This window comes from Pseudorasbora parva, chromosome 25 (assembly GCF_024679245.1).
Source record: "Pseudorasbora parva isolate DD20220531a chromosome 25, ASM2467924v1, whole genome shotgun sequence".
NCBI classification, from domain to species: Eukaryota; Metazoa; Chordata; class Actinopteri; order Cypriniformes; family Gobionidae; genus Pseudorasbora; species Pseudorasbora parva.
In genome coordinates, this window is record NC_090196.1 from 18,773,518 (window position 1) to 18,801,406 (window position 27,889).

The following is a 27,889-nucleotide window of genomic DNA, read 5'->3' on the forward strand; positions in this document are numbered from 1 at the left end:
ATTGCAATGACATGGGAGTTGGCTTTCTAGCAAAATACCCGAGTGCTGAGTTTTTTCATGGCAAGCACCAGTCACATTTTCTTCTGAAAATGTTCTAGGTTTTTTTTTATTTTTATACTTATTATGTTATAGTGAGTCACTCAACATATTTATTTAAAAAACAGAAGAATAGAAAAGATCTTGCAAATCATACAAAAAAAAGTTAAATGTATATGCCTACTTATTTTTATTGCAAATTTACAATACAAGAAATATGTAAGAAACTCTAAAAACTGGGAAAGAACATGTAACGTGACGGAGCATAATGAGATTAATAATAACAACAGATTTTTTTTTAATGGAAAAAATGCTTTGCACTTTTTCCTTCATGAATCGAAATATGTTCCTTGAATCAAATGCTGGAACAGATCTATTCCATAAACTCTGCAATCGAACAACATAAACATCAGGTTTGAGCCACCTTTCATCGCACACCTTCCTTCCCTTTTCGACCAAGATACACTTTTACGTGAAGCCCGCTCTAAGGAATGCAATAGCATTCCTGCCTCCTCGTAGACATCACATCCGGGTCACTCGGCAGTCAGCGTGTAAGCGAGCGTGCTCCTCCATACAGTTGCGTACTGCTGCTGCAGCTCTCAGCGCAACTCCACTGCATGCAACATGGATACTACGAGCAGCGGCCAGCCGCGGAGGATCTGAGCGCGCCTCAGGACAGGCGCGGACACGCGATACGCCACACTGGGGCAGGGATGAGGTGCCATCCAGCAGACGCACACTGGTAGGCGAGTCGTCAATTGTCAGCGATGTCAAAGAGTCTGAAGAAGAAGAACCACTGGACGAACAAAGTCCACGAAGCGGTGCTCACCAGGAATAAGGAGGGCGAGCTGGGGTTTGACTTGAAAGGGGGCGCCGAGAACGGCAATTTCCCATATTTTGGGGAGGTGAAGCAGGGTAAGGTGGCCGTCCAGAGCGGTAAGCTGTCCCAGGACGAGCTACTCTTGGAGGTCAACGATACACCGGTGGCAGGGCTCACCATCAGGGATGTGCTGGCCGTGATAAAGCACTGCAAAGACCCGTTCCGGCTGAAGTGCGTGAAACAAGGTGAGGATAAACATCAGCGCGCCGCCGTCTCTACGTGAGAGCGAGCGAGCGACCCCTCCGCTGTCTGGGGCTGCTGTCTGCACATTATTTAAGGAGAAATCCTGTTTACACACAAAGGTGCGTTCTGATACGGCGCGGTTATCGATTGGAGCCGCGAACGTTCCATTGTCGCTCGTGGCAACTGAAGTTACAATGTAGCGGGTTGACACTTAAACGTGTCAATAAAAATGTAGCTTTGTTTGGATTCTGAGAACTGTAGTATCATGCGCGAGGGGGCTGAGAGTGTTCCTCCCCGTGGTGGAGATATTTTGGCCCGCGGGTCCGCCATGGGCGAACTGGGCGAATATTTGAAGGCAATTTCATTGATCTCGTAAATTGCACGGTGGCTGTGGCAAGCTGCCTACTCATTTATTCCTTAGCATTAACTAGTCAATAGCAATATTAGTATTGGTAGCCTATACATTATCAGTATTTAATTAGCCTACTTATTCTGTTAAATGACTAGGGTTTAATCCTGTGTTGACTAAAATTATTTTCAATCTCAGTAGCAACTGTTTATTAGACCCTAGTAGGTCTAATACTGCATTCCAGGCAGATTTTGAGCCCTTAAATTACGACTTCAAAGCACGACTCACAACTTTTTAGCTTTCCAGGCAGATAAACCAAAGGAATTGTGGTAGCTAGATGTAAACAAATCATGGCGGGAATTGTGCTCATTTACAATCATTTCTATTGCCAAAGGTGCTTACTCCTTGCTTATTTTTTGATATTTTCACCTTTTCCATTGTTGCACTTTAAGATTCTTCTAAATGAAGTGCGTTATAAATAAAATCTATTATTATTTTAGGAAGACGGAGGAGAAAAAAAGTGCATAAGGCAAGAAAAGCTGTTATAGCTTTTATTTTACATTATTTGTATATTTGGAAATGTCTGTAGGGGCTGCCTTTGTTGTTTTGCAGGCTATGTGACGTCTAACTGGGAATACATTGATCTAGTATGAGTTCTTAGGTAGGAAGTCAGGGGTTTGACTGCCATTTCAGTGCACTTTCACGGGGAGAAGGTTGTGAAAACATGGGTTATGGGTTGTCTGGAATGTGGCATTATTCCAGTAGTGACTTCGCTAATACTTGCGCATACTCATACTTTTTCTTTTGATACTAGTCACCATAGCTACAGTTATAGTAGTCCATAAAAGTGACAGTTCATTGAAAATGTTGTTAAATGCCATTTAATTGCCATTTTTATAGCTTTGTGGATCTGTTTCAGATATAAAATATTTTCTAATTATGTAGTCCATTCATTGCTGGTATTTGTTCTAGTTTTAATAGCAACTTTTTAATATCATGAGTTACACCTGTCACGTACATATATTCAGATAGAGTAAAGGTTATGCATATTTGGTGTGCTGTCCGAGGGGGGGCTCCGAGCTCCGAATTTGACCCAAACCCAGAGGACCCCCCCCCATCCGAGCCTGGGATAAGAGGGTGAGGAGATGGGGTGGTGGAGGGATGCTGGAAGACTGTCTGGGACAGAGGTAAGTCTGCTGTATAAGTACCTCTTATTGCATTAATTTAGTTGAATGTGCTCCTCCCAAACTTTGCAAATAAAATATAATTTCTACAACTTTATATAATAGGTTATATCTTAAGTACTAGTACTTGAATACATAATTTACTATTTAATACTGTTTGCTAGTACCAATCAGGGAAAAATTATTAAAAAACATTATTGTTAATTGAAATAACTTAAATACAATAGAATATAAATATTAGACTTTAAAACTAATCAAAAATTAAAAAAATGTTGTCTTGGCAATTAACTTGAGTTGTAGCACTGGAAATCAATCAATACTAAAACTGAGATAAATATAAATTAAACCTAAATAGTATTAACACTAAAATAAATGACAAAGGTATGTAACACAATTACTACAAATTAATCTAAAATGATAAACTGAAAATTAAACTATAAAAATATTCAAAATATCAATAAAAACTATAATAGTATATAAATAATTGTAAAATAACACTGGTATCAATTGAATAGACGTTGATGATATATTTCAGTTGTAAATAGTAACATTTGACTAGATTTTCGTTGCACTAACCAAGTAGTCTTTCTGCCTTTCATTGAATATGAAAAAGTAACAAATAGTAACTAGTGATATTAGTAATGTTACTAATAACAGTGGGGATAAACACCATAGTGTCTTAAATGTACCTAATGTATTATGTGTAAATATGTACTAGTAAAGTTGGAATTATACCATGAACAACTGGGATATTGAAAAAGTTCAGGGATGAATGTTAAAATGGCTTGCCATAAGGTGGCAGCTCTTAAAAACAATGGCATTCGGTGGTGACCTGGAGATGAGACTTGCTGTGTAAATGGGAGGAGTGATGTTATCACTCACACAGATGTTGAGTTACAGTGATGGGATTTGAGGGCATGTCTTCAGGTCTACAGTGCTGAGTTTTCAACTATGCTTATAGTACATTTGCAGTGTTTTTCGCTCGTTTAAAGCAAACTTCAGCCCCCGGGCCAGTGCTTTGGAAAGCATCCCCAATTCCCAAGTGAAAGCAAAAAATATCTTGATGCAAGCAATGGTGGTGTCCAGGGAGATCCAGATCAGTGGACTGACTGAGTAAATATTGACTGCCTGCTGAAGATCAGGGTTTGGGTAACTTGTCTGTAAGGCGTTTTATAAGCGTGCTTATATTGAAAACAGGAACAGAGGCTAGCTAAATTCATGTATTTTAATGATTGAAATCTGGTATAGTAAGTCATTTGAATGCAAGAATGAAATGGCCATAGCACTATACACCATGAATTTTCATTGTAGGCCTGTTGACTTGTGGTGTGGCTGTTAAAAGCTAACAAGACCTTGTGAATATCCTTGTGAATAGTTCACCCAAAAACGAAAGTTCTGTCATAATTTACTCACCGCATGTTGTTCCAAATGTATACGTTTCTTTTTTCTGTGGAACACAAAATTGAAGATTTCTTTTTAAGATTCATTAGCAGTTCACTACGTCTCTCCCAGAAAAAAACACATTAATGAGAAATCAAGATGACCAAAAATGTGGTACAACGCCTAGAAATCCCACAAAGGTATCCGTCTATTTTCTTCACTAGCATCCAATATATCCGGACCGGAACTCAGAATGATAGTTGATGGATGTGAATGTGATAACTTCTTGTTACGACGAACACAACAGATATATTTACCTCAGAGTAAAAGGCACATGAATTGTATTTCATGTCGCATTATGGTTAATTTTGATTTCTCTCAACTTGTGTGCTTTTTCTGGCTGAGATGGACATCATGCACTTAAGACCAATGACCATGATCAGAATTTTTGTTTAATAATAGATAACATTTCATGTCGTATACTTCCAGAACACTTATTTGCTTGATGCTGGTCGCTATTCACTGCTATTATCTCTTTTTATTTTATTTTATTTTTTTATACGCCAAACACAACATTTTCCGTTATTTGTGAGAAAACACTTCCCCGCCAAACACAGAATTTCGCCGGGTTTCCGTATTTTAACTGTTAGACGCTGGGGGCGCTATTACGCATCTTCTGAATGAGTACTGAATCTCCTGATCAAAACATACGGGAGGAAGAAGCAGTAAACAAGCGATCGTATGTAAGCAGATGCATATGAAAAATAACGTGATCATCAACATTAAACAGCATATAAATCAAAACTGTCTAATGTTACTGAATGAAATGTGGACCCAGGACGAGCTACAGGACTGTGAAGCATTAGGGGTTATTGATGGACTCGCTCTAGTCTATTCCATCTGTGTTTGATCATCGCTCTGGATATGATCTGAATGAAGTCTTTCACAAAAAATCGAATTTTCTCAGCTTTTTATTAAAAATGTTGCTTTTTTTAATGAAACTTGCCCATATTCAAGCGTTAATAAAAAAAGGAATGCATTAAGCATTTTTTTTTTAAAGAAGAGGGTCAGCTCTTTCTTTTGACATTGCATGCTCATATTCATAAAACAAAATATTTTATGGGCTATTACATAGAATAATGAAATAATGAAAATGCTCAAAAAACCCTGACTGGCATTTTTTTTTAACCACTGGCGGGGAAAGAGTTAAATGGACGAGTGCGAGCAGGACATTTTTTAAAAGTTCTCCTTTTGTGGTAAATGATTGTTTAATTTTCATTTTAGGGTGATCTATCCCTTTAAGACATATTAAAGCAATAATAGTTTACATTGTATATAAACAGATACAGTAGATTTGCATTATATGCATGTGCCGTGGGATCTGATGGGCTGACTGCCAAAAAATGTTTCATCTCAGTCAGTCTGTCCTACTTTGATGTGATGGAGGCAATGGTGTGTTTGTATTGGTGTGTCTTGGAGCATGTCCAGGACTTACTTTTGTGGCTTGGTGGTTACAGGGACTTTGATGCCCGACTTGTCATAATGACCCAATTCTGACAGATATATAAATATCAAGCTAAATAGACAACTAGGCTGCCTTCATACCATCCCATTTATGCCAAGCACCACGTTCACTTGGAATAAAGAACATCTATTGCAGTCTTATTTTAGAAGTCGTCTCTCATGTTTTCATTTAATCTTCTGGGCCAGATATTTGGTTTAGTGGTCTCGTAATCCTGTGCCACTACACTACTTCGCTCTCAGCTCATCGAGCGATCCAGTGCCGCGACCTTCGGTTTTCCAGACCCTTTTGATGCGCTGTCAGTTTTTAAATATCAGCAATATAATCTCATTATTTTTCCGTTGTGAAGTGCAATAATTGGTTATGTAACGTATTCAGTTGGCAAAAATGGATTTGCAAAACTGATTAACACGAACATGACTCTGAGCAGATTTCTGCAGCCTTGGGGGTTTAACTTATTTTGCTTTGAAGTGTAATTTATCCATGACAGTCATTATTCTGACATAATGGTCGGCATTTTCCTTAGAGATGTGGGATAGATTTGGTATTTGATTTTGCATTTAGTCATTTTTAAATAAGCCATCTTCTTTCATCTGTGTTTTTCAATATTTCACCATTATTTCCCATCTCTTCTGATCTCCCTTTCCTTTACATCTATAAAGAGTGGGGTAAGATGTGTCACCCCTTAATCTAGCAAACTGTGCATAATGTTGATCATATATAAAGAACCCATCACCTACAGCCAGACTGAGAGATGCACATGGTAGGTAAGATTATTTAGGTATAAAAATGTATATTATGCGTCATGTTATTGCAATGCCAATTTATACAACTGTTATTGTGCATATTATAAAGTTTATTATTATTTCTATTTTAATTTAAATTGGTCAGTTGATATCAGACAATATATCTAGGTGTACTTTTTATAATTGTATAATCTTTGTAATAATTAACGATGTTGCATAGAGGACAGTTTTACCATCTGCATTATAGTTAAACCATTTAATTTTTAACAAAATAAGAATTTCTGTGAAAAGCACAAGGAAAATGTTGCCCACCTGCTTCTGGTAAAGTCACCGAACCTGCGTCTCAGTCTCCTATTTCTAAAGGCATTTGAAAAAATATTACTTACTTGTCTACCTCCGTATGCTCATGACAGTTGACAGCTGACAACTTTCTTAATTCTGTCAAACTCAAAAAGAGATGATAAAAGTTTAAGTGAGCAGAACTTGCAGATTTTTATTTTGTAATCACACATTTGAATTCCTCTGAACATGAAATATTTGAGTAAGCTAATTTATACATTTAACTTAAAAATATAATGCAATCAAATTTGTAGTAGTGGAAACTTGAATTTGTCTGGCTATCACCAGACCAAGCTCAATTTAAGATTGAACATTGGTCTGGGGAGTCTGCTCTGTATTTTCTTCTGCACAAGAGGCGTGACAAGCAAGCAAAATTCGAATGACTATATGCAATTAGGTAGTCTTTTAACCAATCAGACCACAAGAGGCGTGATCAACAGGCAACGATATCCGTCATTGTGTTAAACCCACCAAATACCACGCCAGGTGGCCAGTCTTTGATTGGTTCTCGCAAAAGTGTAACAAGCAGTAGGAATTAATTTATAGGAGTTGCGGGGGGAAATCAAAATGCTGGCAGATCAGGCTGGGTTTACCCAGTCTAAACCTGAATAGCTTTAAATGGCTAATTCAATAAATGCCACCTTGCTAATTGGTTAGACAATACTTTGGTAGCATTAGCATAGCATATCACTTTCTGAATGAGGAAAGCATTATAATACATTTAAAATACTGTATATCTGCTCTCAAACTAAGCTCACGCTCCATTTGTCACCATGTTAACCTTACAAAAAAACAACAACATAAACATTTCTATACTAGCATAGCATACATTAAATAGTACTACATTTTGGTATTACTGTCCCTTTGAGTGTCATGGCAAAACATGCTGGGATATATAAATCCCAGCCCAGTTTCGGTTAAATTTAAGTTAGTCTAAATTAAAGGAAACCAGTTGATGAAACTCAAAACAATGAACCCGTTCAGATCACTTAAAATGTATCAGTTTTAAGAACTAGAAAGTTCTCTTAATAAGTTAATTAGTTTGAACTCATTTGTTCTATTTTATTTGGCTCTATTTAAACCACTTTAAGCGTTAGGGTTTAGAGTGTACAATGAAAGTAAATGGTGACCAAATGGCTGTCCAAAAAAAACACACAAAAAAAACGCAATCAAAGCAGTCCAGAAAAAGTATGACCCAAGCAGGTTTTCAGAAGCCATTTGATGTCTTTTTGTGAGACAGTCAAATTACAGTTGTTATTCTTCCTACCTATTTATGCAATTTAAATAATATGTGCATGCTCAAATTTAGTATGCTGTGATCGGTTACAAGACAAACAAGAACCAATAACGTGTACGTATCATGTTTGCAAAGAAACATGGTGTTGTCATCATACGGGCTAATTCTAGGGTCCTGTTTTGGTCACCTGAATTGGTTTTTGTTTTATGGAAAAGAGCTGCGTGAACACTCTGCTCTCTTTGTGTCCTGAAAAAAGAAGGAATTTCAATCCAGGTTTAAATCAGCATGAGGATGAGTGAATGATGAAATAATCTTTCTTCAGTTTGTCTTGTGTGATCGATGCCTTTAACGCAAAGGGCCGTTTTAAAATATCTGCCATTTGTCCTCCTCGTTGTAATAACACTAGATATTTATTAGATGCAGAATGTCCTTTGGCTGATTGGAAATCTCCCTAAGAGAGCTGTGAATACTCTTTAGCTTTCCAGCTATTTTGGCAATTTTGTCTAGCGCTAAATGATGAAACGCACCTTTCGGCACTGCATCCGATTAATCTTGAAAACGTAAAATGCTCCACAGCCACTAGCAGCACAGAGCATTATATTCTGCAGTCTTCCACTCACTAAGCAAGTGGAGCACAAGTGCCACCTAATTTGTAAAGCAGATCCATCTGACATCCCTCTAGGCTGCTATTTGGGATTATGATGGTTTTAATGTGCTTACCAGAGTGACTGATTGCAATCAACTGGACAGAACGGCAAGCTTCCATCAAACAGAATGATATACTTTAGGCTGATGTTGTGATTGCTATTTTGAAGTGAGTACACCCTCGACCAATCAGGGCACAGAAGCGCCTTTGATCCATTATTAAGTCACGACTACAAGCGCACGAGATGTCAAAGACAGCTGCCTTGAATGTTAACATGACAAACGTGGACGCTGGAGAGTGTGCAAGCAAGATTTTCCCTTTTTTGAAACACTTTTTTTCTCACTGGCTGCCTTACTTTGATTATCCGCATGAGAAAAACATATTTAGTAAATAATTAATTATGATGTGGGTTCTTATCCTTTAGATCTGTGCATGAAAACGCTTGGCCATCTGTCATGAAGTGAACGGTACTGCAGCTAATTTCGGATCTGTGCTCTATATAGCCTTATAAAAGCTCTCGGATAGCCTTATAAAAGAGCAGATACAGGTTTCTTTAATGCACAAGTTTCTCATTCTCTATTCTTTCTGCTGTTGTGTTCATTACCTTGAGACGCACACATTATTGCCATGAACAAGCCGTTTTGTTACTCTGTTTTACATGAACCCGGCTCAGTTCAGGCCAAGGAATTTTTTCATTTTTAATATTGTAACAAGAATGCTGCATCCTGTATGTCCTTCGTGTCTGTGATAAGGAAAAGGAAAAAGTTGATTTTATGTGGTTTTGAAAAATTGTTATTATTATTTTTTTTAAACTTCAGTTTAATGAAAAATGTTAACTGTCAAGTAAAAAAACAACTTGAATGCGTTTGCGAGTGTACACATCTTAATCATTATTTTCAAAGAAGTTTTTAAATGTTGTTTTCCTTATAAAAATATTCTTTTACAAATATCATGAATAAATTATTTTATATATTTTATAAAATAAATTTCTTGGGCAGTTGCACTTGCATCACATGCCATTTTGCAATCTGCACTAATGAAGGTCAAAATGTTTGGTCGGATTTGGCTGACAATTGTTCTTTACGCCAAATATTAAAACGGTAAAGCAGTTTTGTTCAAATATAATTCATTAATTATAAAACTAAGAACATGCTCATTCATGCCAATTTAAGTAATTGTGTGTAAATGGTTTTAAAATAAATATATTGATCTGAAAAAAAGTAACTTCACCTCATAATATTATACGTTTGAATCAGTGAGAAGTGCTTTGAAGCTAGTAATCAAATAAAAATGAATAAAAAATGAGGTTTTCTGTGCTTTTAAATGAAAAATATTCTTATTCAAGAGTCCACACAGTATGCAGACTCATGCTGTGTGTTTTGTCACAGATTTAGCTTCGGGATCTAAAATACAGCGTCTGCAAAATAAATAAATGTCCACGGCCTACAATAAATGCTAGACTTTCAAAATCAGCTTTAATTTTAGTATACCCGTGCAGTGCTGTATAAAAGCGTAATACATTGTGTATGAACTGTTTACATTCTACGTTTGCTCTGCAGGCCACAGTTTCCATATTTTTTGTTGTGGACATGAAGATGAGCGAAGCGTTTGTTTTGGGATTAGAGATGCCTAGGCAAATTAAAGAGGTGTAGCCTGCTTGTGTAGCATTACTCTATAGCAGGATACAAAACAAAGACGGTGGTTTAAGAGCCTGGAGTCATTGAGGCTGGCAGAGAAAGGTCTTTTTGTGCGGTAATCACTATGTGGCTGTAGGCTTTAATGTCTTGTTCAGTGCCCCAGAGCGTGTGCTTTGTCACAGAGATTCAGAATTGACCCCCAGAGCGTGTTTATTTACTTGAAATTCAAACTGTTGTTGTTTTTGTCTTTGGTTATGTTGGACAGGATTGAGGTGGAAATGCTTTCAGTCGTTCATTCAGTGAAAACAGGCTTTTCCAAATTGAGCCATTTTTAGTGCCCCATAATGATTTTTCGAATATTACCTTTCATGCAATGTGTAATGTCTGTCTGTGAATGGAAACGATCTGCAAAGATGTGAAGCTGAAAGTGCGTTATAAATAAAGTTATTGTCTCTCAAAATAAATAATTGACACCGGACTGCCTATACAAGTCATCTGTAATTCGAATCCCACTGCATTACGGTTCTACGTCACTAGAAAATACATGTGCATAATTCCTGCCTGTGTTGTACATTGTCCGCCCGCAAACAACTTGACCCGCCCTCAAATGCTGTAGCTGCCTGGTTCATTTGTGTTGTGTACATGTTGAGAAGATGCTGTTTTCTCTTCTGCAAAAGCAAATTCTCTTCGTAAGAACTTCCAAAGGATGAGGATGTGAAGAGGCAGTGGTTAAAATTTCCACTGCGATAAAGCAGTATAACCTTTTGACCACTGCTTCTTAGCTTTGAGGTCTAATGCTTATCCATTGAATATGGGACTGTACCCAATTTATTTAGACCAACTTGTTCCTCAGAATCACAACCTGCTAATATGATTAATGTTTCATGTATATATATTCTATGTGTGTTCAAAATACGTAGTTTTGTGTTTTATACTGTGTAGGTCTCCAGCTAACTGGCAAACTGCTAAAATCTTCCTAAAATAGTTCTGCTAATCAGGTGTTGGCCACTATTGCGGGGCGGCAGTGGCTCAGTGGTTCATGTAGATTGTCTACAAACCGAAAGGTTGGTGGTTCAATCCCCGGTTCCCCCTGACCAAGTGTCGAGGTGTCCATGAGCAAGACACCTAACCCCAGCTGCTCCCGACGAGCTGGATGGCGCCTTACATGGCTGACACCACCGTCGGTGTATGAATGGGTGAATGCGAGGCAAAATGTAAAGCGCTTTGGATGGCCATAGGGTCTGTTAAAAGCGCTATTTATATGCAGTCCATTTACCATTTATTAACTATAATTGTGCCCATTGATGCAGATTGTCTGTCATATTTACTACTTTGAGTAATGATATCATCTCAAGCACTCAATAAAGTTTTGTAATTGAGCCTTTGAACGTATTACATATATTTCATAATTGGGGCATCCGTAATTGTAATCACGATTAAAAATTCAATTAATTGTGCAGCCCTAATTGTTACTGTTTTTACAGTGTACAATCGTTGAGCTTTAGGAAGCCTCCGGAGCTGAAGTTCAGTTATGTTAATGGCCGTTTAGCTTCTGACACGTGCTGTAAGCGGTAGACCAATCACAACAGACTGGGCGATCTGGCCAATCAGTGCAGAGTAGTCTTGTGGAAAGGAGGGATTTAGAGAGACTGAATTATTGGACAAGTTGTTTGAGAATCACTAAAAAATGTGGTGATGTGCAATGTATATTATGAGAAAATGAAAGTGTTTTTTGACTTTTGATGCATATAAAACTCCAAAACTAAATCAACAGGGGCACTTTAAAGGGCAACAATGGCTTGTCTTTGTTACGACACTGTTGACGTGAGAGCATGCACTGTTTCGTGAATGTGCTTTGGAGGTTAATATTTTGTCAATAAAGGAGTAAATTATGTTTTTTTGGAAAGTAGTAGTTGTGTAGGCTGTCAACGGAGAGACAGAAAGCTCTCAGTGTTCATTAAAATATCTACGTTTGTGTTCTGAAAATGAACAAAAGACACCAGGGCAAGTAAATTATATCAGAATTTAAATTTTTGATTGAAATATCCCATTAACTAGTATTGAACACAAAACCAAAGTATATATTTCACTCATCACCAATGAAAGATAGATAGACCGATAGATCATGCTATACAGACACTATGTACACAAAATACACCATAAACTATAGATGCTTTGGGAGAATTGGGTCTATGGCATGAAATTAGGCCAGTATTATTGGTCATAGAGTAGTCACATATTGCAACGTGCAAGATAACTGACCTTCCTCCGGCAGATGGTGGGAGATCGCAGCACCATTTGGGTGGGACAGTGTCCCAGATGATTCTGCATGACAAAGACGCATATTTGACATGACATCATTGCCTTTAAATTCTGGGCCTGATTTTATGCTTCAAGGGCCAATCATTTGAGCAATGCTCGATAACCGAAAGCGGTGAACTATGGCATATATCATCTACCATACAAAACTCACTTAATACTTTTTTGTTCAAATTGCTAAACCAAAACCAAAAGAAATCAACACTAATAATGTCATTCTTCCTCAAAATTGATTGGGTGCCACAATTCCTGTCCTGCTCTTTGTTTAATTTTCTTTCTTTTTTTTATTAAGTATCTCTATTTTAACCACTTAAAGTTTCAGGCCCAATTTCTCATTGTTGTAATTTTAGGAATGGAAACATTGAAGTGACGCACAAAGATTCAATTTCTATATTTAGATGAACCAACCTGAGCTCATCAAGATCTTTTGTAGCGTCAGTGGAAAGTAAAAGGCTTGCTTATTATCAAAAAGACTAATTCCAACCAAAGTCTTTACCATAGATGGGGTACAGACATCATAGACATTTTCTCATCACTTTTACATGCTCTTTTCAGAATGACATTAATAAAATCTTTATCTTCCTGTTGTTTGTTGTCAGATGCTGGTTCACTCAGGGAGACCTTGTTAGATATTCAGTTGTGTTTAGGTCTGAAGTACTAAAACGGCTTCTCTGATTCAATTATATTTTTGATCCCTAAATATGATTTGTGTCCCTCATTCAATTCAATGTTTTTAAAATCCTTATTTTACCTTAATCGAATTTAAAGGTGCAGTGAGTGATTTCTGAGAAACGCTGGTGACCATTTGACTGAATATTGTGTGAATCTTTTCTTGATGTCTGTTCTTTGTGTGTGCTGAAAAATAGAAGCAAAAAACAAAGAGGATCGGACTGATTTACAGAGTAACCCCAGATTAGAGTCTGGATGATGGGGAGGTGACACATTCCCACCACCAATTTCACTGGTTTATAATACAGCAGAGCTTATTGCTTTAGTATGCGCTTGAGACTTGAGCATGTGCATCCTTTTATGTATGTCTTTATGAATGATTTACTGTACACTGTTTGGCCGTACTACAGGAATATTAAGAGCTCACCATGGCGAATTTAGTTCTAATCGAGTAATGAGAATCATTATCGATTTTTATCAATTAGTTGTTGCAGCCCTAATTTAGTTAGATAAAAATGACTGTACAAACTAACGCTTGATGACGGCATCTACATGTTCTTCAGGCAGAACAGAGCTATGTCGTATTAGTAAGTCTGGGGAACCAATATATAGACCCATATCAAGCGAAAGGCAGGTCAAATTCATTTGTAAGCAGCTTTACAGAAAGTCGTCTGGGCCATATGACGATAGCCTATATGTTGCTGATATCCTATAAATAATCCACTGTTTGGAATTTAGCTGTATTGTATTTATTCTTTTATCCATCAGATAAATCAGTGCCACTTTTAGAGACTGCATGATATTACTAGCCTTACTAGAGTGCAATACTTTTTTTATATTTTCCAACTCATGCATGCAGGGCTTCGTAATTTCACTTTGGCACGTCAGTCATGTAGCTCCTCCATATTTTCATTAGGATCGGTGGATATAAGCCCAAACTCAGTATTTTACATAAATGCTGATAATTTACCCGAAAGTGTGTCTGAACTGCTGTAACAAATAAGACAATAATAGCCTACCAAATAACCTACAAGCCCTGGCTGTCAGTGTGTGCTGCTGGGGTGTGTGTGTGTGGATAATGGGAATAAAAACCTTGCTATGCTGATTTTTTTTTTTTTTTTAAATCTTTGAATTTATTTTAAATGTCGATCTAGAAAATATTATTTTTGTTTTGTTGTTCATAAAACAATAAATAAATAAAAACCTACGTAGGCTTGCGTCACCAAGTGCTCATACGGAAACAATAACATCATCTATTCTATGTCTTAAGTACAATAAAACAGTAGTCTAACACAACTAGTAACCCAATAAGTAATAATTGGTAATAATTGTCATCATTTACTCACCCTCAGTTCCAAACTGTATGCATTTATTTCTTCTGCTGAACACAAAAGATATTTTGAAGAATGTCAATAACCAAACAATTGATAGGATCCCATTGACAATTTTTCCCCCCTACTATGGAAGTCAATGGGCTCCATCAACTCCTTCCCCATATTTTTCAAACTATAATATTTTGGTTTCAGCAGAAGAAAGCAATTCATACAAGTTTGGAACGACTTAAAAGGCATCTATTATGCAAAATCCACTTTTACATGGTGTTTGAATATAAATGTGTGTTGGCAGTGTGTGAACAAAATCACCCTACAATGATAAAAATCCACCCACTCTTTGTGTTTAAATCCCCATTATACCAAAGCAGTCTCATTAGACATGCCCTTTTGATTCGCAGGCCCCGCCCACGCCCATTGACTGACAGTCCTGTATTACTATAGTTTCCGCCCTCAGCGAGTTGTACGCTATCCGCCATTTTCTCTGTGCTCGAGCATCTGTAATATTGGAGAGACAACAATGAGTAAGCAATCGCGATGCTCTGTTGTTGGATGTAAGACTTAACATAAGAGTCTTCATTTTCTCCCAACATTAGTTTTATTTTTGAAGGTAATGCGCCCCAAAAAAACCCGCCCACACTCCCGGAGTATCTGTCAGTACAGTTTACTGCAGAACAACTCATGTCGGTGTGAAATAAAATATTATGGGAATTTTGAAATTAAAGCTAAAGCTTCAGTCTCCTCCCGAAAATCCTGGAAAAATTCAGTTGGTGCCTCAGTGACTTTCACTCAGAGAAGCTGTCAATCATGAGGTTGCGTGTTCGCGTCCCTGTTTTTATAGCATCAAATAACTCACTAAAACCAAACTTATTTTAAAAATCGAACACTTACATTAGCGTGATTGAAAACCACCTTAGATGACACAAACCATCTTTGGAAAAAAATGTATTTGATTGTTTAGTCTTGTGTCCCATTAGAATACATGGAGGGGGCAGGGTTTATGAGCTATACTGGGACCAACCACTTGATGGCGATCGAGGCACTTTGGCTTCACTTTTCAGGACGTGTGCAGCACGCTTGTTCCCAAATGGCACACTTTTGGTCTTGTAGACTTACAGCGGCTGCTGCGTACACGTGTTTGTTAAGTCCATATGTTATTTTAGGTTTCAGAAGCAAGCACTACCTTTACGGTTGATGTGCAGCCTCAATACATACTTTACCCACACTGAAGCGAGCTCCTCAGCAGACTTGTTCAAAGTGACTTTACGTCATGAAAGTGCAATCTCAACAAGAGCATGAGTGTTTAGGATGTACATTTGGGACAGGGCTTAGATCCACAGAGCACCAAAACACTTTTGTAGCGAATCAGCACAGTAGTACGGGAAGAGAGAGAGTGAGGAAGAGGGAGGTTTAAAGAAAAACTATAGGAACAGAGAGAGTTGAGATATTACCAAAGAGAAAAGGTGAGAGGAATATAATCAGAAGAGGAGGTTTTTGATCAGACAAAAGTTAGGTTCCGCATTAATATTGAAGAAGTTTACAGCGCTGGAGAGACGGCAAGCGAGAAAATGGGCCATAACATGAAAATAATTATCAGCTTTTAGTTTGTTGGTTACATGCTTTATACATGATCAAGTAATTCAAATAATTTGTAAACGCTGTTAAAACACAGAAGCCTAAGTTCACTTGTAGTAGTTAAAGGGGGGGTGAAATGCTGTTTCATGCATACTGAGCTTTTTACACTGTTAAAGACTTGGATTCCCATCCTAAACATAGACAAAGTTTCAAAAACTAATGTTGGACGTCAAAAATACTCCTTACGGTTTCTCACAAGTTTCGGAGAGTTTTTTTCGAGTGTGGCTCGGCTTGACGTTGATAGAGCGGAAGGTCCTTGTATGGGCCGTACGGGCTCTTCTCCCGGTAGGGTGCGCGCGCGTGACTAGAGCGAGAGAGGAAATGCACGCCCATAAACACTCGCTCAGCTGCAGATCCACTCGTCCGTGAACACTTATGACGTTATAGTCCGCGCCGCGCTCCACTTTATTCCTATGGGTGACATCAAGCGACTTCAACGCTTCAGCACAGCATTCCGGGAAGGCAGCGCTGCATTTGAACCGATTTGAACGCAGAAATAACGGGAAGCTTCACAACATCGCTTCAGTCGCATCGCAAAGTGGATCTCCACGGTCACTGCTGTCACAGGACTTCACCAAATCATACCAAAGAAGTGTGTTTTTGACGGAGCGGTCCCAGCGATAAAGGTTCGGTCCTGCTTTGGAAGCAGCCGGTGAGTAAAACTGCTTCAAATGTCTATGCTGTTGCTTATGGTCGCGTGAGTAAACATCAGTAAACGACACGATCGCGTGCTTCATCATTCAAATGCGCTAACGGACTCTATTGTTGTTCTCTGTATAACGTTACACTAGTCTGACGTGCAAAACCGTTTTGCTTGCTACTGCTAAGGTTTAGTTGCATACAAAAGTCCATAAACCAAATCATGTCCTCATAAACTGCATGTAAAGAGACACAAATGTTGACAGGCCACTAAATACAGTCCATACCACAGAGACGGACGTCCTGCTGTTGCTGTTTCTCCTGTTCAATTTATTTCAGCCTCCAAATCTGATTCTGGATCATATATCTATTAGCTGAGATCGATAGCCATGGGTTTCTCCACGCTTGAGGACGTCACCGCTTTGTGCGGACTCATCATTCTTTAGCTCCCCCCCACACGATATGCCTCCAGGCGCTCGTTTTTTTCCTGGAAAGACTCGGTACAGCCTATCTTTCTTTTATAAATATAATAAAACTAAAGACTTTTCGGAGATATGAAAGATGCAATACTACTCTATAGGTACTCAAGATTGACATGAGATTGACTGAAACTGAGTGTTTCACCCCCCCTTTAAAATGGTTGATTTTAGTTTTGAATATTCTTTTTTTCTCCTTTTTAATGTATATAAATAAACAGTACAGTTCATAACATGAAAATGGTTATTAGCTTTCATTTTGTTGGTTCCACCACTTTATACACTTGTTTTAAATTGCCATGTCATCGCATAAACCTAATTTTGCTGCCTTTGGGTTGTTACAGTTAGAGGTGCGAGTGATTTTGTTATGTGAATCATCATTACAGGACAAACAAAATGAGTCAGACGAAGATCTCGGAACCATAATTAGCAGTTCTCTCTTTTCTTCATTTAACAAAGGAAAGAGATTGATAGCTTCGGCTATGCATTTTGGATTTACGCCTAGTTGTAAATGTGGATTGTTTGAGTCAAAATACAAAACGGTGTCATGCTGTATGAGTTCAAATGCAGGGGTCTGTGTCACGATTCTTTCCTTTTGCCCGATTGTAGTCTTTAAAGCTACATTGTGCCCAGTGTTGATACCAAAGCCAAAATGTTTTATTCAAATTTTTTTTTTTCTGCAAAGAAAAAAAAAATGCAGTGGCAATGGTAGGCAATGATTTCTCTCATATTAATTTTTTTACCAAGCATTCTTTTATTTTAATCAACCGATAAAATACAATTTAGGAATTAAACTGCACCCGTTTCTGAATATTGAGTGATCTAAATCTGTACTTGGATAAAGCAGTATTCAGAAAAAAGGTCCAACAAATAAAATGAAAAGATTAAATAAACAACTTGTAAATAAAACGTTTCCAGTGTTATCCGCTCCGATAGCCTACTGGAAGCGCTGTACTTTTACTCTGCTGAAAATAATGCAAAGTAAAATACACATAACATTAAGTTACTTCTGTTTCAGAACAAATTATGCAGTAATTAATGTCATTAAAAAACAATCTTAACGCAAAATAATGCTGCAGCCTGTCTGAAATAGAGATATTTTGCATAGCTAGTAGAGTGATATTGCTCATATAAATATCCAAGTATATGATACAGCTGTTTTCATATATTCATGAGAAAAAAAATCAGTTTGAAAAATAATATCTTTGTTTAATTTGTACCATTTTTATTTATTTATTTTATTTATCTTTTTTAGAATTTGAAAGATAATAAATATATTGTGTGATAAGTGAGATCTCTGATTGTAGTCCTTGAGAACCAAAAAAGTAGTGCTTTAAAGTCCTGGAATTTAATTTTACAAACCCTGGTGATATTTTTTTTATGGTTAAATCAGACGAGTTGAATTGAGCCATTTTATCTGACTTTTTTGTAATAGAAATAGAATCAAACCCCATGTCACCCACATAAGCACCATGGCTTAATATGTCAGGCCACAGCTGCAATAGTCCAGGGGTCTCATTTATAAAGCGCACGCACACAACAGGGCTGGAAATCTCACGCAAAGGTTATTATCTATAAAAAACAAACTTGACGGGAGAATGTGCACACCTTTAAGCAAACTGAGCTGTGCGTACACACATTCTGGAGACAGGGAATTGGCAGCACAGATGGTGAGATTGTGAAATGAAGTTAGATCGTAGAAAATAAATGTGAGAAGAACGATTATAAGAATTAATGACATTTAATTTTCACTCCATTTCATACGTTATATCCACATTATCATGAAGATTAAATCCAACAGTGTAATTTGTGCTGATTGTTTTAGGTTAAATGCATCTAGTGAAATTCAAACGTAATTCAAAATGTATTTAAAAAATGTAAAAAATAATAATCAGCGCTGCCTTACAGTCACATCGTCCACAACGGGAGCACAGGAGGAGATGGTGCGATGTGATACAGAATAGCATGAAATACCCTTTTATTAGAGAACTGCAGAACACAGTGTAAAAAACGAAATATCTACCTTAATGTACATATATCATAAAATATCAAAGTCTGCAAATATAGTCATGAAGCACAATTGAAGCACTATTACATTACAAAACCGTCATAAAGAAGCATGTGTTCACTATAACATTTTATCCCACAAAATTAATTCTGTGATTTTTGTCAAGGTGTTAACGATCAGTCTATTTGTTAAAAACATATAAATCCTCCGGTGACCCGGGTATTTAAAGCTCCGTGGAGGATTACGCCAGTAGCAGAATAAGGAGAGAACGAGTTTTCATTCAGGGACATTATCAGCAAAACTGCATGAATTTTATTTGATTTGAAGTGTTTAAAATTAACTAAATATTTTTTTATTTATTAAAATAACACTTTATTTAACAATATAATAGGCTACCTGAGAAGTATTTTATACAATTTGGTTTTTATTAATATTCTGATATATTTATTCTACAACATAAAAAGGATATTGAATGATTTTTAGCAATGTAATGTGTAAAGCACAAATGACATTTATAGTCCATATCTAATATTTTTCAATGTCTTTTACCTTTGACAGTGTTAAAACATGGTGTCACGTGGATGGGAATATGCATGCAAATGATATGCAGATGAGGTCATGCATAGTAAAACCAGGCGTTGTAAGCTCCATATATGGGGATTTCGGGGAGGAGACAGGGTGGAGATACACTTACGCACAATCTGCTGCTGGCTGGGATTTATAAAGGGATTTTGCGCAGGTTCTGGCATACGCATGGTTTTAGAAATCAGAATTTTTTTGTGCGTATGCAAAATCTTGCTTTAGTACATGCGTACACTTTTAGGATGAAATCTACGCAAAGTTTTCTAAATGAGACCCCAGCTTTCTAAAATGAAATAAACAGAGGTAAGAAGCACAGTGATTTGATATCTCTGCCTCTGTAGAAAGAAACAGAGCTGAGAGAGAAATATTTTGTGTTGTTTGTATCTACTCAAAGATGTAGAATCTGACCTCTCGTAGGAGTTGATGGTAGCGAATGGGAGATATTGATTCTTGGCCGGCATCACACGTGGTTTCCCTCTCTGTGTCCAGAGCTTTATCGCGGCTCCCCGCTTTAGTCTATTTGAGCTGAAGGCCTCTAGCACCAAACAACTTTCCAGTGGAGGAAAACTTTCAGGCGATCGATAGGCTGCTCGGCTGTCCTCAGCGAGTGCACTGGTGTCAGCTGTGATTATGCTGTCAAAAAAAAAAAAAAAAAAACTGCTGAAACTCACATTGGAATGTTTTATTAACCTCCTGTCCAGTGAGAACAAATCAATGTTGACATATTGCCACCTTATCAGAGTGTATTAACCATATCATATGGACGTTATTGAGGGTCTGGAAGCCTGTTTCTGCCTCAGAATAAAAAATTAAGGTAGTTGCAACTTAACTTCTTGTAATTGTGACTATATCTTTACTTACTTCTTGTAATTGTGATTATGGGCTATATCATACACCCGCGCATTAGGCCATTTTCTTTTCTGAGCTATTTTCAGCCCGATGCAGTTATCATTTTCACGTCCGGCGCCACATTGTTTATATAGCAAATGCACTCGCGCCCATCTGTTCTCCCTGAGGGTACTGATCTGAAAACAAGGTGTCTTCAGGCGCATTGTTGGCATGTTGCTATTTTGAGGCAATTGATTATGACTGCGCCATTGATCAGCAAAAACCTGGTCTTTAATTTTTTGTTATTTAAAGGGGGTGTTAGTAATATGCACCTATAGACGGGTGCACAACGTGTTTACACTGCTTATTACAAACACAGGGACATGCAGCAGCACACAAACATTTTTTAAATATAAAAAAATAAAAGGATTCCTCTCTGGAGAAGCGTTCAGTCTTTCCTCTCGCAAATTCCACCATGGTGCAAGCACAACTGGCTTTTAAAGACTGATTGGTTTGCACTAGGTACAACCCTTTTGGACAATGCACCTGTCGCTCCGACCGTTTTTTCCATCGTTAAACTAGCAACAGTGGTCCTGCTCCATGCATTTCAGCCCATGTGCTCTGATCATTAAAATTGGCCCCAAATCTCATAACTATTAGGACTTAGTTTCTCGCAATTAAAGTTGTGACTTTAAATCTCAATATGTGACTATTTATCGTAAAAATTGTGACGTTGTAATGGTAACTATCTAAAAATAACTTTCGCTATTGAGTTTTTATATCACAATGTGTTTTTAATTTTTGGAATTATGAATTTCATGTAATTTTGACTTTGACAACAAATATAATTATACTTTTGTTTTTTTTATAATTATGACATTGAATCTCAAATGTGATCAAGCAACTTTATATCTCACAATATACTTTTATGCTGAACTGATTGGTTGCTTGGAATTTTTTTCCAGGATCTGCAAACACCTAGCCTAGAAATCTAGACGCACCCTAGCGGCAGCAAATTTAATCTGCCCGCGAGTGTCGTCTAGGAACTCTCAATACCCTTCTGAGCTGTATTCCTCTCACTCTGGATGGGCCAATCACATTGTGTATAGAGTCGGCGGGCGGGGCCATGATGACGACGGCCGAGTTTGCGTGCTTCTAGTAAACACAGAAACTGGCGAACGGCGGTCTTTCGAATCAGCTTTGGCCGCTACTCTGGAAGACTTGGCGTTAAGCTTTATTAAGTCATTCTTAAAAAGGGAAGATGTGTTCGGAGTTTAGCCGACCGGATACGGCGAATGTTTAATCTTATCAACAAGCTCTGTTTCACCTTCATGCTCTGGTTGGTGTAGGGCTATCCTATCGCGTGCAGAGGGAGTTTGAAAGACAACCGTTTATCCCGCCCCTCGGATTGAGCCCTGTCAATGGTGAGTTTCCAGACCAAACATCTTGATGTGGGTCTGGCTTGTCAGGCTAGCAAACACCCTGTTTCCACCGAAATTACCTGGAACAATTTGTCCCAGGAACTTTTTTCGCTTAAAGCCGCACTTGGCTACTTTTGCTCTCGGGGTCCCCCTACAGTTTGGAAAAAATAATGTCCTTAACTACTGTCGTAAGATCTGTCATCCTACAACAGGGGATGCCATCGCGCGTGCATTTGTTGACATGACAACCCTGATAGCCCTGAACTAGTGATGTGTCGGTCGTCTCATAACCCGCTGAACTAGTGATGCGTCGGTCGTCTCATAACCCGCTGAACTAGTGATGCGTCGGTCGTCTCATAACCCGCTGAACTAGTGATGCGTCGGTCGTCTCATAACCCGCTGAACTAGTGATGCGTCGGTCGTCTCATAACCCGCTGAACTAGTGATGCGTCGGTCGTCTCATAACCCGCGGACCGCGTATGTCTATTTAATGGTCGTGGGTGCGCGGCGGGTTGTAAAAATATATACAGTGGTGCGGTGCAGGCCAAATAACTTCATAAAAGCGTCCCGCGGGTCGGTGCAGTACTAACAGTTCCCCTGAACACTGCAAGAGGAGTTCAGAGTTCTTCTGACGTCACGTGTGAAATGTCTTCATCCCAGGTAACGTTACAGTCAGTGGCATATGTTTCAGCATGTCATATGAATATAATTTCATGGGTTTTATTTTTTTCAAACGCCAAATAATCACGATGCTCACGTTTACAAGCCAGCGTCATTATAGTAGTCTATTGGTTACCGTTTTACAGAATCTATATGATACTTCAGTTCAATGTTTGAGTGGTAGCTCACCGTAATAAGCAGGACAGCATCGGTCGGGCACGCCTCCTTCAGCTCACGCCGACGAGCAAACGCTGGTCACATTTTGATCCTCGTCCTGCCTTTAATCCCATCACTTTTTCGTTTCCTCTTATTGCTTTCCTCCAACAAAACCTTTTCTTTCTTATTTGTGTCTGCTGCTTCGGACATGACTATATTATCCGACGAACAAAGTTGGGCTCGCACGTCCGAATTTAAGGAAGTGTGGGTGTTGGTGGAAGTGACGTATATGCCGTAAAGCAGTCGAATTTTGTAGTTCTTTTTGTTCTCTGGTTACTACCCGAAACCCGAAGTTTAAGAGTACGATTATAAACGATACAAACCCCATCAGGCTATGGCAGACGTGTCATTCAACCTATTGTAAGTCGATTAATAATCACAAGAGTCTTAAAAAATATATTATGAAGGTTGAAAAGTTACCTAGTGCTGTTTAAACGCGGCTTAAGACGTTAATCCAGGAACAGCATTCAAATCAACCAATCAGATTATGTCATGTTTAGGCTTACAAACAGGATTAGGTGCTTCGACATTAGTGTATTATTTCCTGCTGATTTTATGGATAAGTTATGGGTAGGGTTAGGCATATTTTAAAACAGAAATATTGTTCCTGGATCAGCAAGTATGTTTGGAAAAATCACAGTGATTGTGACTTTATATCACACAGTGTAACCAAATCTTGTAATTTTGGCCCTATATCTTTATTTATATCTCACAATTGAGTACTTCCTGTAGTAATTGTGACTTTGTATCTAAAAATTGTACCCCCAAAAAATCAGATTTTCGAGATTTTCAAAAATCGAGAGACAAGCAGGCCTTCATACAGACCTCTTTAGGTCATGTAGACTAAACCCGATCACACACTATCCCGATCCCCATGTCCCATCTCATCTCTGTGCCTATTTGTTTTTGTACGTGTGTCTTTTGAATTTATTGACTGGTTAATCAACAAGCATCTGTCATCACTTGTGCAGAAGTGGCTGAGAGATGACACAAAGCGGCGTCCTCTGGGATTGAGAGAAAGTGAGAGCGTGAGAAAGAGAGAGTGTTTTTAACAGCTGTCCGACTCTCTCTCACCCTCACGTCATGCCTTTGCCCACTGTGTCATCCGTCGTGCTGACAAATGAAGTGACCGTGCTCTCTCATGAGTCAAAGGTTTGTCCTCCTCCACAAAATCTCAGCTGTGACCTCAGACTCTCTCCTTGTAATATTGACTGAGTCATGAAGATGTATTCTCAGCAGATATGCTTCTTTTTCACAGGCCGAGCAACAAGATAAGTGATCTGAGATCAGCTGAAACGCCTCCTGTGCATTCCTCAACACAATTTCGGCACTTAATAATTTTCTCCGCAGCCGTTGTGTGCAGATTTTTCACATACCGTCTTGGATGCGGCTGTTTTTTCATTCACCCACACGAATTTCATTTCTAAAGGGTTATATCAAGGTCACTTCTGCTGCCTCACTATAACTATGGGTTATTGTTACTCCTGTCTGCTGTATAATTTTCATCCTCACATTCCAAACAATCAGAATTTCAAGCTTCTCAATGACCAGAAAAAATGTAAAAACGCATCCAGATGCAAGCCTGTGATCTTTCCGCACAAAATGTTGATCTCAGTTTACGGTCCATTGTGTAAGTCTATAGTGAGCTTGTCAACCTTATCACTGTTGCCATTCCAGATATGCCATTTTTTAAGAATGTTGTTTTAATGTAGTTTCACATATTCATACCTAAAAAACAAATCATTTACAAATGCTGTTTTTGTGTATTTTTAAAATGGGAAATGTAACCTTATTCAGTTACATTACATTAATATTAACGCAATCCTTTTTTGAGAGCGTAATTAGTACAGTAATCTATTTACTCTGAAAATGTAACTGGTAGCTAGTAATTCATGACTTTTTGTAGAGTAACTTACCCAACACCTGCAATTGCTAGTCGTCTAGTTAGTGTTTATTGCTAGTAAGTTTTTAAAAAGAGAGCATTTTTAAGTCAGTTTTTATGAAATAACACTAAAGAGACTCTAAAATAAATATTATGTATCTGTATATATACGTGTGTGTGTGTGTGTATGTATGTGTATGGAGTATATATATATATATATATATATATATATATATATATATATATATATATATATATATATATATATATATATATATATAATATCAATTTAGGTCAACCAATGCTTCCTTTTTTCAGTCCGTGGTGTAAAAGGTCCCATTAGCAATAATAAAATAAAAAATTAAAAGCAAAACATGGTGTCTGAATAATTTTACCGGTAGTCCACTGTATTGTATGCCCACAAGAATTTTGGGAGTATAATATGTCAGTTTACTTAATTTTGCTATTCTCACTTACATTAATAAAGTATTGTAAAAAATTATTTTAAAAAAATGATATCTGGAGTTTGAATAATTTTTGGTTTGACTGTATGTCTACTTGTATACTTGTTTGTATGTATGATGCGATTACTGTCAAACCCTTTAATCATATCAAAAAAGTTAAAATAAAGTTAAAATAAAGGTATAAGTTATATATAGATATACTTTATCCTAATTTTATTTGAACTTTTTTAATATATATATATATATATATATATATATATATATATATATATATATATATATATATATATATATATATATATATATATATATATATATATATATATATATATATATATAGTTTGATTGATTATAATCCATTACATACCATCAAGATGAATTTGTACTGGCACCGTTCACAGTTCTTGTCATATTTTATTACCATTTTCTAAACTATAGTGAATCAACTGTAATAATGTGGGAAAAAGTGTATTATTTACCAATTTTAGGGTAATGCTATTGTGAGACAGTGATAAACAGATTTAAGTCATTTTTAAACAGCCTATTCATTTCCAGCTAGACTTGGCAGGTCATTGTGCTCTCAGAGTGCGTGCTGCTACTTGCTTTCTTCACTCTTGACACTGATGTGTTCACAAGGTCAACAAGTTCACACGATGCCAACTAGCAGGAAGCATCTGGTGTGAACAAGCTGGCCTTTTTGGTGGTGTGTCCGAAAGCATCTGTATCACGCACACTCACCCTCAACCATTGCAGTACCGTTGTTTGCGGTCAGGGGGCGATATCAGACCTCACTTTCTGCCCAGCAAACGAGAATACAGGCTTCATTGTGATAGGCTCTCCTCTTGCAGAACCTTTTTTTCCCTCTCTCTGTTGTCTCCTGACTGTCGACGACTCCGTCTCTTCCTCTCCTCCTCCTCCTGCATTCCCTCTCTTCTCTGGATTAAATTAGCTGCAGAACGGGAGACTCCATCACTGCTGCATCCATTGATATATAAAGGACTAGTTAAAAAATGGGATTGAAAGCATAAAGGGGAATAGCAAAAAGGATTTTGGAAGGGGTGAGTAGATCCAAGCTAGAGACAGAGGAGCACATCATCTGGACCGCTGGAATTACGATTGGGATACAGTAGTTTTATGGGAAAGAGGGGGAGGAGAGAGCCATTATTATTATGGATGATGACAAGTGAGATATTTATTTAGGATTGTTGACTGGAGATACTTGTGAGATTTATTTATTTATTCCTTTTGTCATTTCCCTGGAATGGTGTGACGGTATTCCGGTGTGTCCTTTCAGCCGCAACAGCTGTTTAAGCTTGATTGTTGCATTTTTTTATTATTTTACTTGAGCATCGTTTTCTACTCACAGTGTCATGCAGAGATTTGTTAATAGAAAATCTTGACAATAGTGATTCTTCTATGTATATTATGGTGACGTTAGAAAGGATCTTCCATGAATGGATTTTGGAGTACCAGGTTTTTGCCTTTGTTAACCGGTGACAATGAGATGTAATGTATTCTGAACTTGTGAAATGGTGTGCAGGTTCATGCCGGATGCTTTTATTCTCAAAGGATCTTCTCGCACACATGTGGGATTCTCAAAGGATCTTCTCGCACACATGATTTTTGAATTTCCAAGCATGCATCCCAATGTATCCATGCTCAGCTGTGCCGAATGGTCAAGGTTATGATTGGAGCAAGGAAAAAAAAAAGTAGATCTGCCTGGTTCTCTTGAGGCACAGTAGCGCGAGACGATTTGTCATTTTTCTGTCCTTTGTTCACCTCAGAGAAATGATAGAAAGCTCAAGCTACCGTTTATTTTCAGCATTTGCCTTGGTGTCTCTAAGTGCCTCTTGGTCAAGATGTTGTTGCATGACTAGCTATGTGATAAGCACAGACAACACAGACTGTTGGATGCATCGGTAAAATTAATCATTTAGGGAATCATTTTGTGATACATTTATACATATGAAATGTCCCTGAACCATTGAAGCTAACTTATAAAAGTCAGCTGCATGAATGTGACAACTTCAGACTCAACAAATGGGACGTGCTAATGCTAAATGACACATGCTCTATATGGGATTTCATGAAGTGTCTAAAGGGCTTAAACAAACAGAATTTGTAAGGACCTAAGAATGAACCTTGTGGAACTCCACTCATTCAAACTTAACGGTTCACATTTAAACAAACAACTTTGTCTCTTGTAGACACTTTATATAATATATATCATTTATTTATTGTTTGCTACCGAACCCTACCTTACTAACGCAATTGTACAACCTCTCAGGTAACACTATAAGGAGGGGGGAGCTACACACTTCAAATTATTATAACTTTTTTAGGGGTATCTTAGAGTCTGCATTTACCAGTTAACTTACTTTGTGTTTTTATTTACCTTTTACAGGAGGTGTTGTGGATAAAGATCTCCGCCATTATCTCAACCTACGGTTCCAGAAAGGTTCAGTGGACCACGAGCTTCAGCAAATCATACGTGACAACCTCTACCTCCGGACTGTGCCGTGTGAGTGATCTCTACATCTACATTTTAAGAGTCCATTTTTACTATAGGCAAATAGCCTGGGTTTCTTAGCATTGGTCTTTTTCATATCCATAAATATGG

General features: G+C 37.8%; 1 protein-coding gene across 8 annotated transcripts in view; it reads left to right on the top strand.

Annotated features, from left to right (window-relative positions):
• Window positions 1-553: 553 nt before the first annotated feature.
• The window catches only part of magi2b (membrane associated guanylate kinase, WW and PDZ domain containing 2b), a 129,328-nt gene continuing 101,992 nt past the window's right edge, over window positions 554-27,889 (top strand). For 7 of the 8 annotated variants that reach the window (XM_067436888.1, XM_067436892.1, XM_067436889.1 and 4 more), the window contains exons 1-2: window positions 554-1,101; window positions 27,674-27,790. In XM_067436888.1, coding sequence (XP_067292989.1) covers window positions 804-1,101; window positions 27,674-27,790 — 415 coding nt within the window. In that variant the 5' untranslated portion in view covers window positions 554-803. Of the gene's footprint in view, window positions 1,102-26,148; window positions 26,328-27,673; window positions 27,791-27,889 lie in introns of those variants that run through there. The other variant, XM_067436894.1, reaches the window with a different exon arrangement.